This window comes from Physeter macrocephalus, chromosome 21 (genome assembly GCF_002837175.3).
Source record: "Physeter macrocephalus isolate SW-GA chromosome 21, ASM283717v5, whole genome shotgun sequence".
In the NCBI taxonomy this organism is placed as follows: Eukaryota; Metazoa; Chordata; class Mammalia; order Artiodactyla; family Physeteridae; genus Physeter; species Physeter macrocephalus.
In genome coordinates this window covers 79,550,059-79,563,547 of record NC_041234.1, presented here as the reverse complement: position 1 = coordinate 79,563,547, position 13,489 = coordinate 79,550,059, and the positions used below count along the sequence as shown (strand labels likewise).

Genomic DNA, 13,489 nt, shown 5'->3' with positions numbered 1-13,489 from the left:
AACTCTGGTTTTTAAAAAATGCTTTCTTCACTGCAAGATTCCAAGAGGCTTTAATGTTCTAATATGCATTGTGATTCTCCAGGAAAGGAAATAGTATGCAGTGTTTATGAATTTATTTGAACCCTTCATTGAATTCTATTTTTCATAAGCATCTTATGAACATGAAATCAGGCTTTTATTTTATATTAATCACATTCAAATTATGTCTTCTTTAAGCCCAGATCAATCTATTTAAAACCGAATTAGGATTCGGGGCTTTTGGACATAATAGATTTCATATACTGAATGCTGATTTTTGCATGTGTGTGTCACTCTCCAAAGGTAACCTTTTCTCCAGTACCTAGAGACAATTTTGGTTTAGTCTCCAACCTACTGACTATAGTATGATTCTAGCTTTGGTAAAAAACTGGTGTGTGGGTGTGTGTGGAGGCGTGTGTGTGTGTGTGTGTGTGTGTGTAACTGTGTTACAAGGATAGGATTATATTATTTCATTATGCATGGAAGCATCATTGATGGAGGGCATGGTTTGACAGATCTCAATGCTGGATCATTTAGAATAGTTCAGTCCAAGAGCCACAAAACCTACAGCTGGTATTTTGAAACTTTGAGCTATCCACCTTGTGCTGTTCTCTCCTAACTAGTGGTAGTCATGTTTCTTCTATTTTACGCGTATGGTAGTTGCTTTTCAAGTAGCCTCTAGAGACTCTTTTAATATGGGATTTGTTTAGGAGTCTTTGGGCTAACATAGGATTTTGCTTAATCCTAAGGATTAATTAATTAATCCCTAAGGATTCCAACATTCTGCAAATATGAAATGCCTTCAGCAGTTATGAGCTTCTGACTACAGAACTGGGTATCTAAGCCTAGAAATTAAAAGGCCCTTAAAACTTGCAAATAGGTTTGGGGAGATTCTCAGAGGTGACTAAACTGTTGTAAAATAGCATCTATGAGAAAAGGACAAAAAAATATAGATTCACATAAAGATGAGACTCTAATTTGAAGGACTGTTATTTTGAGCAGTTCACAAAACAGTTCATACAGTGCAGAAAGAAAACACTGGAACATCAACATGTTTGGTTTTTTTGTCATTCTTTTAAAATTTCTGTGTTGGAGTATTTTCAATGTATATGTATTATAATGTATATATAAAATAGATATGCACAGTAGGCCATGTATAAAATCTATAAATACATATATGGGGGCCCATGCTCAAAAGTTTTCTTTTATCACAGATAAGAATGTGTGAGTAAAAAATTTCTTTAAAGGATTATGTGCATTTCTTCTCCAACAGAAGAGTGTTTTAGTGTGTTTGTGTAGCGGGCAGGACTGGTTTAAGTAGGAGCACATTCATATTCAACAAATATTTTCTGAGCATGTCCTATGTAACAAGCATTGCCCTAGGCTCTGCAGATATGGTGGTGAATCTAAACAGTCACAGTCCTTGACTTTATAGTGCAATATAGTATAGTGGAGGAAGGCAGTTATCAAGCAAATAATCATACATTTAAATATCTCATCATAAAGACAAGCTACAGAATTGGAGAAAATATTTGCAAATGATATGACCAATAAGGGGTTAATATCCAAAATATATAAACAGCTCATACAATTCAACATCAAAAAATCAAACAACCCAATCCAAAAATGGGCAGAAGACCTTAATAGACATTTTTCCAAAGACATTCAGGTAGCCAACAGGCACATGAAAATATGCTCGACATCACTAATCATCAGAGAAATGCAAATTAAAATCACAACGAGATATCACCTCACACATGTCAGAATGGCTACCATCAAAACGAACACAAATGACGAATATTGGAGAGGATGTGGAGAAAAGGGAACACTCGTCCATTGTTGGTGAGAATGTAAATTGGTGCAACCACTGTGAAAAATAGTATGGAGGTTTCTGAAAAAACTAAAAATAGAACCACCATATGCAATTCCACTCCTGGGGACATATCCAAAAAGAAGGGAAAACACTAATTCAAAAAGATGCACACACTCCAATGTTCATAGCAACATTATTTACAATTGCCAAGATATAGAAGCAACCTAAGTGTAAGTGTCCATCAACAGATGAATGGACAAACAAGATGTGGTATATATATATATGAATACTACTCAGCTGTAAAAAAGAATGAAATTTTGCCATTCGCAACAACATAGATGGACTTGGAGGGTATTATGCTAAGTGAAATAAGTCAGACAGAAAAAGACATACCGTATGATATCACTTATATGTGGAATCTAAAAAATAAAACCGACCAGTGAATATAATAAAAAAAAAAGCAGACTCACAAAGAGAACAAACTAGTGGTTACCAGTGGGGAGAGGGAAGAAGGAAGTGGCAAGATGGGGGTAAGGGATTAAGAGGTACACACTATTATGTGTAAAATAAGCTACAAGGATATATTTTACAACACGGGGAATTTAACCAATATTTTATAATAACTATAAATGGAGTATAACCTTTAAAATTGTGAATCACTATGTTGTACACCTGTAACTTATACAATATTGTATATCAACTATACTTCAATTAAAATTTTTAATTAAAATTTTTAAAATAAATATCTCATCATAAACTGCTAAGTATTACAAAGAAAAGTACAGCAGGCTATATAGGAGGCTACAAGAGAATAAATTGGGGCACTTACTCTATTCTGGGGTTGAGGTTACCCTGAGAAAGTGACATTTAAGCTGGGGTTTATGGAATTGACTGAGTGGTTGACTTGGGAAGAGGCAGAAAGAGCGTGGCCTAAGTAGAGGCAGGGTGCGTGAGGGCCATGAGGGGGCACGTGGAGAGTGAGGCGTAGTGCCACTTTAGGGACGGGTTATCAGACAACAGGGAAGTTTCAAAGATGAATCTGCCTGACAGAGATGGAGTGCAAGCTAAATGACCCGAGGAGCTCCACTCTCCTTTGATTTCAGGGAAAAAAAATAACGAATTAGTTGGAGGAACCAGAGGGGCACAGGAGACAAAAAGAAATGACTGGTTGGGTGGCTAGGCACAATTGGAACATTGCATTCTACCCCAGCAACATTTCTGGGAACCTCAGATAATGCTCTTAGGATGGCCCTCTAGAACGGTAACCTGTAAGGGTAAACGGCAGTGTGTCTTCTATGCCTGAGCTATAGATGTGAACCTTTCCTTTTGGATTGCCATGAGAATTTCATGAGCAATAGCCAGCTAGAGGGCCTAGTAATGTGTCGTGATCATGTGTTTCCCTGAGTTATTTTAAATAAGAGTGTGTATGTGCTATCCTCTTGGCAAAAGCAGAGGGTTTGGAGGTAGGATAAATGAGGTAGGTCGAAGAGTAATTGCCAGAAATGGGGCTGCAGCTACAGAGGAGCTAAGTGGGAGCGCAATATTTGACGGTCCATTGTCGTTGTGCCTACTGATCTGCGAGGGGAGAGGAGGAGGACAAAGGAGACCAGGGTTGGACACTGGTCATGAAAGAAGTGTGAGCGAGCCAGGGAGCGCTCTCGACGCGCGAGGGCGGGAGGCGTCTACCCCCGGTCCCTGGCGCCGAAAAAGGGGCGCGAGGAGGCGGTGCGGGCCCCGCCCCCTCCCCTGGCGGGCGCGGGCGCGAGACGCTGCGCGGCGGCAGCAGCGGGCGCGAGCGGCAGCTGTCAGGCCACCTAGGTCCAAGCTGCACTTGCCGCCTCGTTGAGGACGAGGAGGCGGCAGGAGCAGTGACGGTGTCGCCGAAGAGCCGGACTGCCGGCACGCAGAGCTGACCGGCCTGGCCCCCGCGGCCCTCTCCCGCCTCTCTCCCATTGTGTTGGGTAAGGTGCCGGTGCGGGGGCAGCGAGCGTGGCTTAAGGGCCGGAGGACGCGGGAGGCCAGAAGGTGGGAGGCCCGGGAGCAGAGGGAGAGAAGGAGGTCTGGGTGATCCCCTGGGGGCAGCTGCACCTTGGGAAAGGGGCCTACGCGCCGCGGGGTCGGAGTTGGGGGGTGGGTAGGTGACGGTGGAGGGGGGCGTTGCTGAGTAATCAAGAGCAGCTGCCAAAGCCCGGCAGAGGCGCAGGGTTCTGTGGGGAGCGGGTGTGGCTCAGTGCGCATGCGCCACAGCCGCTGGTTCTCAGAGCTGGGGGCGAGGTGAGACAACCTGGGTCCGAGGTAGTTGGAACTATGCGTGACATATCACTTTCTGGGTCCCCGATGCTAACAGTACCCCTGTCATGGAGATGCCAGCATTCCCAGCCTCCTAAGGAAGCTTCTTTTCCCTGTACCCAGCTCACTTAATGTCACCCAAACCTTACCTATTCGTCTCCAGGAGGTCTACTCAGGAAGTGGCCTGCGGACAGTGCCAAATTGCTATCTAGTGTGCCTTCGGGCTCACAGCCCCAGAGCTGTCCTTGTGAGGAGTGAAAGGTTGGAGGTGAAATTCCACATTGGACCCTTCTAGTTGCATGTAGGATATAAATATGGGCGTAAATGTAGGAATATGCAATGACAGCTGTGGCATGACAGCTGTGGCATTTGCACTCAGAGTATGGATGTAGCTGATAACTTGTTAGCCCTACAAAATGAATCCAGTGCATGAGAGGGCTTCCCTGCTACGGAACCCTCCCCCATCCCCAGCCCCACACATCAGGTTGTATTGGAAACAATCTACACCATTCAAGGTAGAGGGTCTCAAAATCCAATCATTTCTTATTTGTATTGATTTTTACGTAGATTAAAGAAAGCCCCACCCAGTTCTCCAGTGCAGTATTTCCAAATATTGTTCCAGGAATCAACAGTGAGTTGAAGAGCCTCAACCGGTGTGTCACCATACGATGGGCTTTCCCCACAGCTCTAACTATGGCTCCTCGCCTGTGCAATTGCCACCAGGGCCACTCTCACCCACTGCCTAGCCCTCCCCTGTTTCTCTTCCCCCACCCTTAGCCCTGCAGTACACATCCCTCTCAAAACTTGCTCCCAAACAATCTGCACTATGGATTTGAGCATCATTCTACCCATGGCAACCGAACTGGTGTTGCCAGTTTGCTTTTCTTTCTCTTCATTATCACACTAAAATGTACTATTTTCAAAGGTTCAACCTCCTTCTTATCATTGTACTGCCTCCTCCCTCACCTCCTTCCCCACCCCCAAGCATCCCCAACTAAATACGGTAATTTTAATAAGCCTGTGTGGGTGCAGACACAGCAAATTCAGAAAGTTTCAAGTGTGTTGAAGAGCAAAGAAAGCTAGGGAGTATCAGTTATATCAATTTCTAATTCACCTTACTGTCCAAGACGTAGACCCTAATTGGGAAAAAAAAAGTGAAAAAACTATCCTTAGAGAATGATTGTTACTCTGTTTTGGGGAGTGGGGTAGGAAAGGGGGATGACATCTCTGGGATATTTGAATCATTTAAAGCCAGATCTTTCTCTGAATAGGATCAAAATTAGAATAAACATTTTAGTCCAAATCCTAACCTGATATGGGATCCTTAAGGGATGCATAAGGGAGTTGACCTTCCTATTAAATGTACTTAGGGTTATCAAAGAATCCCTTTGCCTACTTAATGCTATCTTCTTTTAAGTTTTGATTTAAATTTGGCATATTTGGGGGGAGAAAAAATTGTCTGGTTTGTTCTTGTACTGTGCTAGTTCTTTTTAATTTAAGTATGTACTAAAGGATATCATATTCAAATAAGGATGATGATGATGAGGATGCCAGCAGCCACGGTAAACATAATGTGGAGATAATTATTCTGCTCTTGTTTTTGGTGGGAGTGGAGAAATTTATATATTTATTTTTTTAATGTGAAGGGAGATGAAGGGAAACTGGAGCATTTCCACTGGCTTTCAACAGGTGGAATTCCTGTTAAGTCCCATCTAGAAAGTGATCCAGATAAGTCCATAACTTCTGCTCTTTAGTCACCTTGTAAATAATAATATTTGGATATCTTACAGAACTGTGGATCTGTTGTACCTGTGCATCAATTCAGAGGCATGAGTTCTGGGTACTTACCTAATTAATAAACAAATATTTATTGACTATCCATATGGAGGACTCTGGTGCTGCATGAAGGGGCTTCAAAGACACATACAAACAAGGGCCTTATGATCCAGGAATTTAGAATTTGGTTGTGCAGGAAAAAAAGATTTTGTTAACAAAATAAGACAGTATAATGATACTATTTCAACTGTAAACTATGAGATCTGAAGCTTATATGTGAATTTATAAACTCCTTGAGGGTAAGACCTTGCCTTAAACATGTATGATTTCCAACAGGGTCTACATTCAGTGGGTGCTCAAGCGATGAAGCTTTGCAAAGTAGATTAGGTAGGGAGAAACTAGAGGCAGGGAGAGAAGAGCCAGGAAGCTTTCACAGTAGATTAGATACAAGGAGATGTGGACCAAAATGAGGATGGTAGCAGAAGACTGGAAAAGGATATTGCAAAGAAAAATCATCAGGATTTAGTGACTGAAAGCAAGGAGACAAGCCTAACTGTATTCATTTTTACCTCCAGCAAATAAATGGGAGTTGGAGACAGCAGAGGAAAGTGTAGGGTCACCTTAGTAAGGACACAGCACACAATAGGCACTCAAATGTTTTCTCAAGCATCAATTGCAGGATTGGACAAGAAGACCCTTAAGGTCCCTCCAACGCTGAGATTCTGTGGTATATGCAAATGCTCAAAACTGTTGGGGAACAAGGCATTCTCAGATATGGAAGAAAGAGAAAAGGAAGAATTGTTATCCTCCCACTGGCAGGTGCTTTCCGAGAAAGGTTAATATTGAGTCACAAGGCCCCCACCAGTGAATGAAAGGAGGTGGAGAACAAGAGGAACAAAAATCCCAAACTAAAAATTTCAATAAGTGCTTACAAATCTTTGCAAACTTCATAAGTTGTTTCCTCCCAAATCCTGTGAGTTAAGTAAGGCAGGTATTACCAGCTCTATTTTTATATAGGAATAAACACAGCAAGATTAAGTGACCTGTCCAAGTTCATAAAATCAATGAATGGGAAAACAGCGATGAAGACTGTCCTGATTGCTGCCAGCCCACTGCACTTGACACTGAACTGCATTGTTCTTCCCTGGTATAGACCCTATGCACCCAGAAGTTATGTGTGCACATGACCAAATAGGGGATGCACGAGCAACGGCAGCAATATCTCAGATAGTTATTAATACTTCATTATTCCTGAAGCCGAGTATTTGGTTTCCATATTCACTCAGTCCTTGACCCGTCATTTGCGTTTATCCGCAGCAGCCGGGAAAGTAGAGTTAGTGAGCCGTTTAATGATATGGACACCTGTTTGCTAAGAACTTAAGGAAGCTCACTTGGCATGGGCGCGTAATACTGTCAATATTGTGCCCAAGTTTGTACTTCCTTCAAGTGAGAGTTCAAGAGTTCTGCTCTGTAAAATTATCCTACAGACCAATATAAAAAAGAAGTGTGCTAACACTTGGTTCATCTCCATTTAAAGAAATGTTTGTTACTTGAGCTAGTTCCAAAGACAGCAATTTGAGAGCAGAAGAAAAAACAGGACAAAAATCAGGAATTGTAGGAAACTTGAGAATTTTTTTAGAATAGATATAGACCAAGAAGGAGGATAAAACCTATCAGTTTAGAAGACATTATTTAAATTCATAATTACTGATTTAGATCTCTAATGAATCCCTTATTATATGCTTTTTCTACATTTGAAAAAATAACATGAGATTGTTAAGCAGCAGAGATTTCTTAAAAGCTTCTTTATTCCTCAGTAAGAAAGAACACTCAGCAAATCTAGGAACGGTTTTTTCTTTTTAGACCAGTACTCTTGATGCTGCTGAAATAAGACACTTACCATAATTAACTATAATTTTAAATGAAGTTGTGTTTGAATTTAATAAAGCCAGTTAAACGCTAAAACCTGTGTTCAAGACAGATGACTGAAATTAATGAGTAAAATAATTAGCCAAGATTATATATTGTAAACAAGGAGTCCCCAAACATATTTTTTCTTCTCTGATCTTGTGGAATCAGTTGCAGAGACACCCTCAAGGCTGAGTGCATTAATAACTTTCTTGGAGATGGGAACATTGGTAGGTAGAAAGGTAAGGAGTTTCATCTCTGACTTAGAATTTCAACATATCTTAGACTCCTCTGTGCTTTCTCTTTCCTGAATATCAGCTATTGTGAATATCATCTACTTTCTTAGATTTGCTTTTACTTTGAATGGAAAGCTCAATAGAGAGACAATATAAAACTTTTAAAAATCATATAAAGTACACTCAAGTTAGGACAAGTTAAAGTCCATGCAATAAAATTATTTTGTCCATGTTAGGTATTTATAGTATTTGAACTCTCAAGTATATTTGTGAAAAGCATCCTCTGTAGGTAAGTTGAGGTTGGTCTGTTTTTTTTTTTTTTTCCTGACTTGAGTATATTTATATAAAGATAGCCTTAACTTTATTTTAAATCAATTTTTATGAATAATATTTCCCAATCTGTTTTTTAGAATCCTAAAAAGAAAGAATATAGCAACAACAAGAAAAAGACTAAGATTGTGACAAAGACCCAACTGGGTAGGTTTACATTTTATTCTCAACTAGGTAGGTATATATGTTATATGTTTTTATTTGATCATCATTGTTGAGTTCCCACAATGGACCTCGTTTGAAAGAACCTAACAAAATCTAGTACAAAGTAGTTGTTCAGTTTGATCTTTTTATTTTAAGATGAATTCTAGGTATTTCATGTATAGAATGTGGAGGTAACAAGAAGGATACTGTATAATTATTAGCTCTTTAGAGTTTACAGTATGTTTTCATTGGTGTTATTATGGAATTAGAACCTAAATCCAGAAATTAATAAGCTATTCGAGATTTTCTTCTTCAATGGTAGCTGTTATAATGATACCAATCAACAATCATCAACTTGAGTGCCATTGTTCCATGAAGAAAAGATTATGGAAGATCTTTTACTTGTGAGGGTATCCATATCAATGCAAGTATAATGGGGCAAATGCCTGAAGAAACCTGATCTTTTTCTCTTTCCCAAGTTCTGGGGTCCAATGTGATTCTAACCTAAACCTCTACTAACAGAATCAAGATTCCAGCTTACACAGCTTTCTCTCCTCAACAGTTCTTGGGTCCATCAGGAACAGACTTCAAACCCCTCTAATCAATTTCATACTCTTTGCCTCTTGTTTGGAACTGTCCACACCAGAAGCTAATACGTTACACATTTGAGTAGCATTCCTGTTCTAGGCTTTCTCCCCTAGAATAGGGTCAGAACTGAACCAGATTACATCACCATCTGCTAGTCCATTTATGCATGGCATTCAGCCATTTTCCTGGCACAGGCAAGAGACTTCAGAAAAACAAGACATATTTTCTCCCTTATGGAAAAAGAGTTTTATTCCTTCTGCTGTACTATATCATTTAATGAGCATGAATTAAGAGAAGTTAAATAATAAGGCCTTGTAATTCAGAGAAATTTACTATGAAGTTGATTTCAGTTTCAGGTTTAACTGTTTTACCTTCTACTTTTTCTTTTATTTTCAGGTTCTCTTGGTTATAAACTCATCTCCATCTGGTGCTACAACAATGAGTGGGAAATCCCTGCTCTTAAAGGTCATTCTCTTGGGTGATGGTGGAGTTGGGAAAAGCTCGCTCATGAACCGTTATGTAACCAATAAATTTGACTCCCAGGCTTTTCACACCATAGGGGTAGAGTTCTTAAATCGAGATCTGGAGGTAGATGGACGTTTTGTAACTCTCCAGATCTGGGACACTGCAGGGCAGGAACGCTTCAAGAGCCTTAGGACACCCTTCTACAGGGGAGCAGACTGCTGCCTCTTGACTTTCAGCGTGGATGACCGGCAGAGCTTTGAGAACCTTGGTAACTGGCAGAAAGAATTCATCTACTACGCAGATGTGAAAGACCCTGAGCACTTCCCCTTTGTAGTTCTGGGTAACAAAGTAGACAAAGAGGATAGGCAAGTGACTACTGAGGAGGCACAGGCCTGGTGTATGGAGAATGGAGACTACCCTTATCTAGAAACAAGTGCCAAAGATGATACTAATGTGACAGTGGCCTTTGAAGAAGCTGTCAGGCAGGTGTTAGCTGTAGAGGAACAGCTGGAGCATTGCATGTTAGGTCACACTATTGACTTGAACAGTGGTTCCAAAGCAGGATCTTCATGCTGTTAAAAGTGGGAAGCCTTTTAAAAGTGTGCCCCAACTGGTCAGTCAGTAGTGTAAGAATAACTTTGCCCCTCTAAGACTGCACACACATACAAAAGGGTAAGAGATAAGGTTATGATTGTAAATCAGAGCCTTTCAAATTGAAGTTGTAGAGCGATTTAAAAAAAAAAAGCTTTATTAAGCCAAGTGTATTTTGCGTGATTTCTGCTATTTCCTTCTTGTGTGTTTCAGGACATTTCAGAAAGCTTTAGTTCTGAAAGATTTAGATATTTTTCAAATCACAGTTTAAACTTAGAACCCAGCCGCATGAAGGAGTTAAAGAGCTACAGCTATCCCTTAAAGCATTCCATTAATCAACTAACAAATGTCACCATCAACTCTTGCCAGGCAGTTTCTGACATGTCTGCCAAAGGGGAAAAAAATAAGACTCTGAGTCGTATTACAATAAAGTTTATAATGCAAACTAGGATGTCCTAAGCTTGAATTATAAAGAGGTTGTAATTATTAGGAATGCAAAAGTATAATGATGTACACTGCCTTGTTTAAATCCTTATGTATGGTTTGCTCCCATCTGAGCTTTTCAAAAAAATACCATCTCAATAAGAGATACACTAATGACACTGGAGATTTATTATACTCCTTGTGTTTGAAGTAACAGGGTCCTAGTGAATGGATTATGTTTAAATATGCCAACCACCCTTGCAAAGAAAAGGTTGGTCTGCTTTCACTTCATAAGTCTACTTTTGCTGCACAGGGATATTGCTTCTCTGACAACCTCTTATCAATTTAGCAATGCTGCTTAGTATATGGCTTTGGATGCAGTGCACTCTGCTCATAATTTTGATGGTCCTTTGGTCCACCATACTGTGCTCTCAGAGAAGCCTTCAGAACCGGTTGGAGGATACTGGACTCTTCTCCTAAGGTTCCGTAACTCGAATATTTATTGTAGAAGAAGGAACTGATTTCTTGTATGCACTGTATGTTGAGCTGGCCAAACTAGGACGTTGAAAGTAACAAGAGAACATACTTTAACCCAGCATTAGAATGAACTTATGAGAGATGTCCAACAATAGAATGGACTGCCTTAATAGTGAAAATATTCAAGATGCTGGATGACCATCTGTTAAAATATCATAAAAATAATTTCTGTACTGGCTAGATGTTTGGTCTAAGGTCCCTTCCAGCTCTGAGTTCTAGGAATCTGCGAGCTACAAACTACGTTTCAGTGCCATGTTATAGTTAGATATATCTTAAGACAACAGCTAAGACTATGGAAAGGGACTTTAAAATTTCTCAAACTACTCTGGGATCAGCATTTAACAGCAACTACATAGCTCTTTCTTTTGCTTTTGCACTATGGCAGGAAAAATTCTTGAGCTCTGAGTAATCATTATGTGCCCAATATAAGCATCCTGAAGATACCATATTAAAATACAAAAACAGTTTGTCAAATTTTGATTACCATGACTGCCAGCTATATGCTATATTATGAATATGCAGCTAGTTCTTGTCAGTTGATATATTTGTCCTGCATAGCTTTTAATCTATACTTTTACAACATCTATGATAAAAATAGTGACCCAAGGTAGTGAGAGACAGTTAGAAATGACCCCAAAAAGAGACCTAGGTTGGGAAGGGGGCAGGAGCTTTCACAGGAATATAGCCTAGAACTCTCCATTGTAGCCACATATGGAATCAGCCTTACATGTGGGACCTTATGTGCTTTAAGAGCTCTGGGACGTTTTGGCCACATTGATAAGTGGAAGATGATATTTTAACCCAGTAATGCTCAATATTTCCAATTTAAATATAGTCCAGACCCCATTGTCCAACTAATTTTGATGCCAGAAGTCAAAGCCAGAACTGGGACCCCACAGCTCTTAAGTATTGGTCTCTATCCTGCCTATGCCTATAGCCAGCCACACTGGTTTCCAAGTTCTATGATCATTTTGCTACAATCACGTTAGGGTGAAAATATGTATGTTGGAACTATTAAATGCTAATTGTTTTTAAGTGCATGAGACCTGGGGCCTTCTCTTTCTACTTGCACTCTGCTTATAATAGTTTCTATTTGTAGATCTCAGGCCTTCATAAAGACCTCCATCCACTCACAAAAGTACTTGTCACTATTAGAATGGCATGTACTTGTCACTATTAGAATGGCATGTGATCATTTAAGTAAAAAAATTACTTAGGTATCCCATTCATAGGCCTCCTGTCCATACAAGACAAGTGTTAGGTCATTTGAAGCCCCTTTCCTCTTAGCCATACCAATTTTTTTTCTGCCATATCACTACACAATATCTTAATGAAAGCACTTAAGTGACAAAAATTAGTGGCATTTTGGTGAGTAATACTCAGTGGGTTGTGGACATATAGTTTGGGTAAGATAAAAAAAACACCAAAGGCTGAAATCTGTGAGTACAAGAAACTGTGCATATAGGCTTAGAAATTGTGTACTCTAGAATGTGCAGTGCAATATTTTCAGTAGGTGTTTTTTTTAATGAACACTAGATTTTTTGGAACAAGATATTTCTAAATGGAACTATATTGTTTTTCAATGGTCCATTAAAACATCATACAGAATATCTATTTATTTTCATGTGTTGGGCTAACATTCAGGGGGCCTCAGATTCCATATGTCTTCAGTAGATTGATGAATTTCAGGTTAATTTGTGCCTGCCTCAGCCATCTCTACTTTACACTGAGGTATTCCACAATCCTCTTGTTGCAGGTGCTGCTAAAAACTCAAAATTGTGTATCAGATATTTTGTTTCAACTGTAAAAATATCATCTGTGTTAAAGTGAATAAAAAGTGCATTTTGAATAACCAGTATACAATGTTTGTGCTTCTTTTCTCCCTTTCCCTTTTTGAGCAACTGGTGGGTGTGACAGAGAGTATTTATCGATCAAGTCACTCTTTCAGGCTGCCCTACATGTGGCTCTGGATCATTTTTTCACATGGTACTCCAAGCAGCCACTACCTACTGATCAGACAGATACCGTTCTACTGACTGGGAAACAAACTGAAAAGATTAAGGTGGGGAAGTTCCTTTTATTTTATGCCATTTTTAAATACATGAAGAGTATTGGGACTAGAACTTGGATCTTGACTCTCCACTTTATTTCTTCATTATAATTTAAAACAAAATTAGACCATCACAAAATATAAACAGAATATACATATTCCCTTTATTTTCTTGACTGGAATACTGTCCAGATCTTAGGAAAACATGAAAATATAGGCAAAACAAATCAGAAAGCAAAGGATAATTTTGTTAAATATTCTGTTCTGTTGCTTCTCACATATTGGACTTTAAAGAGACTTGGATTAGCATCGAACGGCTTG

The 13,489-nt window shown here is 39.6% G+C and overlaps 1 protein-coding gene across 2 annotated transcripts; it reads left to right on the top strand.

Moving 5' to 3' along the window:
- The first annotated feature begins 3,661 nt into the window (after nt 1-3,661).
- RAB9B (RAB9B, member RAS oncogene family) lies at nt 3,662-12,962 on the top strand. Of its 2 annotated transcripts, none has more exons than XM_007123254.3 (3): nt 3,662-3,792; nt 8,451-8,517; nt 9,499-12,962. In XM_007123254.3, exon 3 carries the CDS (start codon nt 9,541-9,543, stop codon nt 10,144-10,146), a length of 606 nt encoding a protein of 201 aa, XP_007123316.2. In that variant the 5' UTR covers nt 3,662-3,792; nt 8,451-8,517; nt 9,499-9,540; the 3' UTR covers nt 10,147-12,962. The 2 variants fall into 2 exon arrangements, with proteins under 2 accessions (XP_007123316.2, XP_028338756.1); XM_028482955.1 differs by having other exon boundaries at nt 8,451-8,544.
- Nucleotides 12,963-13,489: the final 527 nt, after the last annotated feature.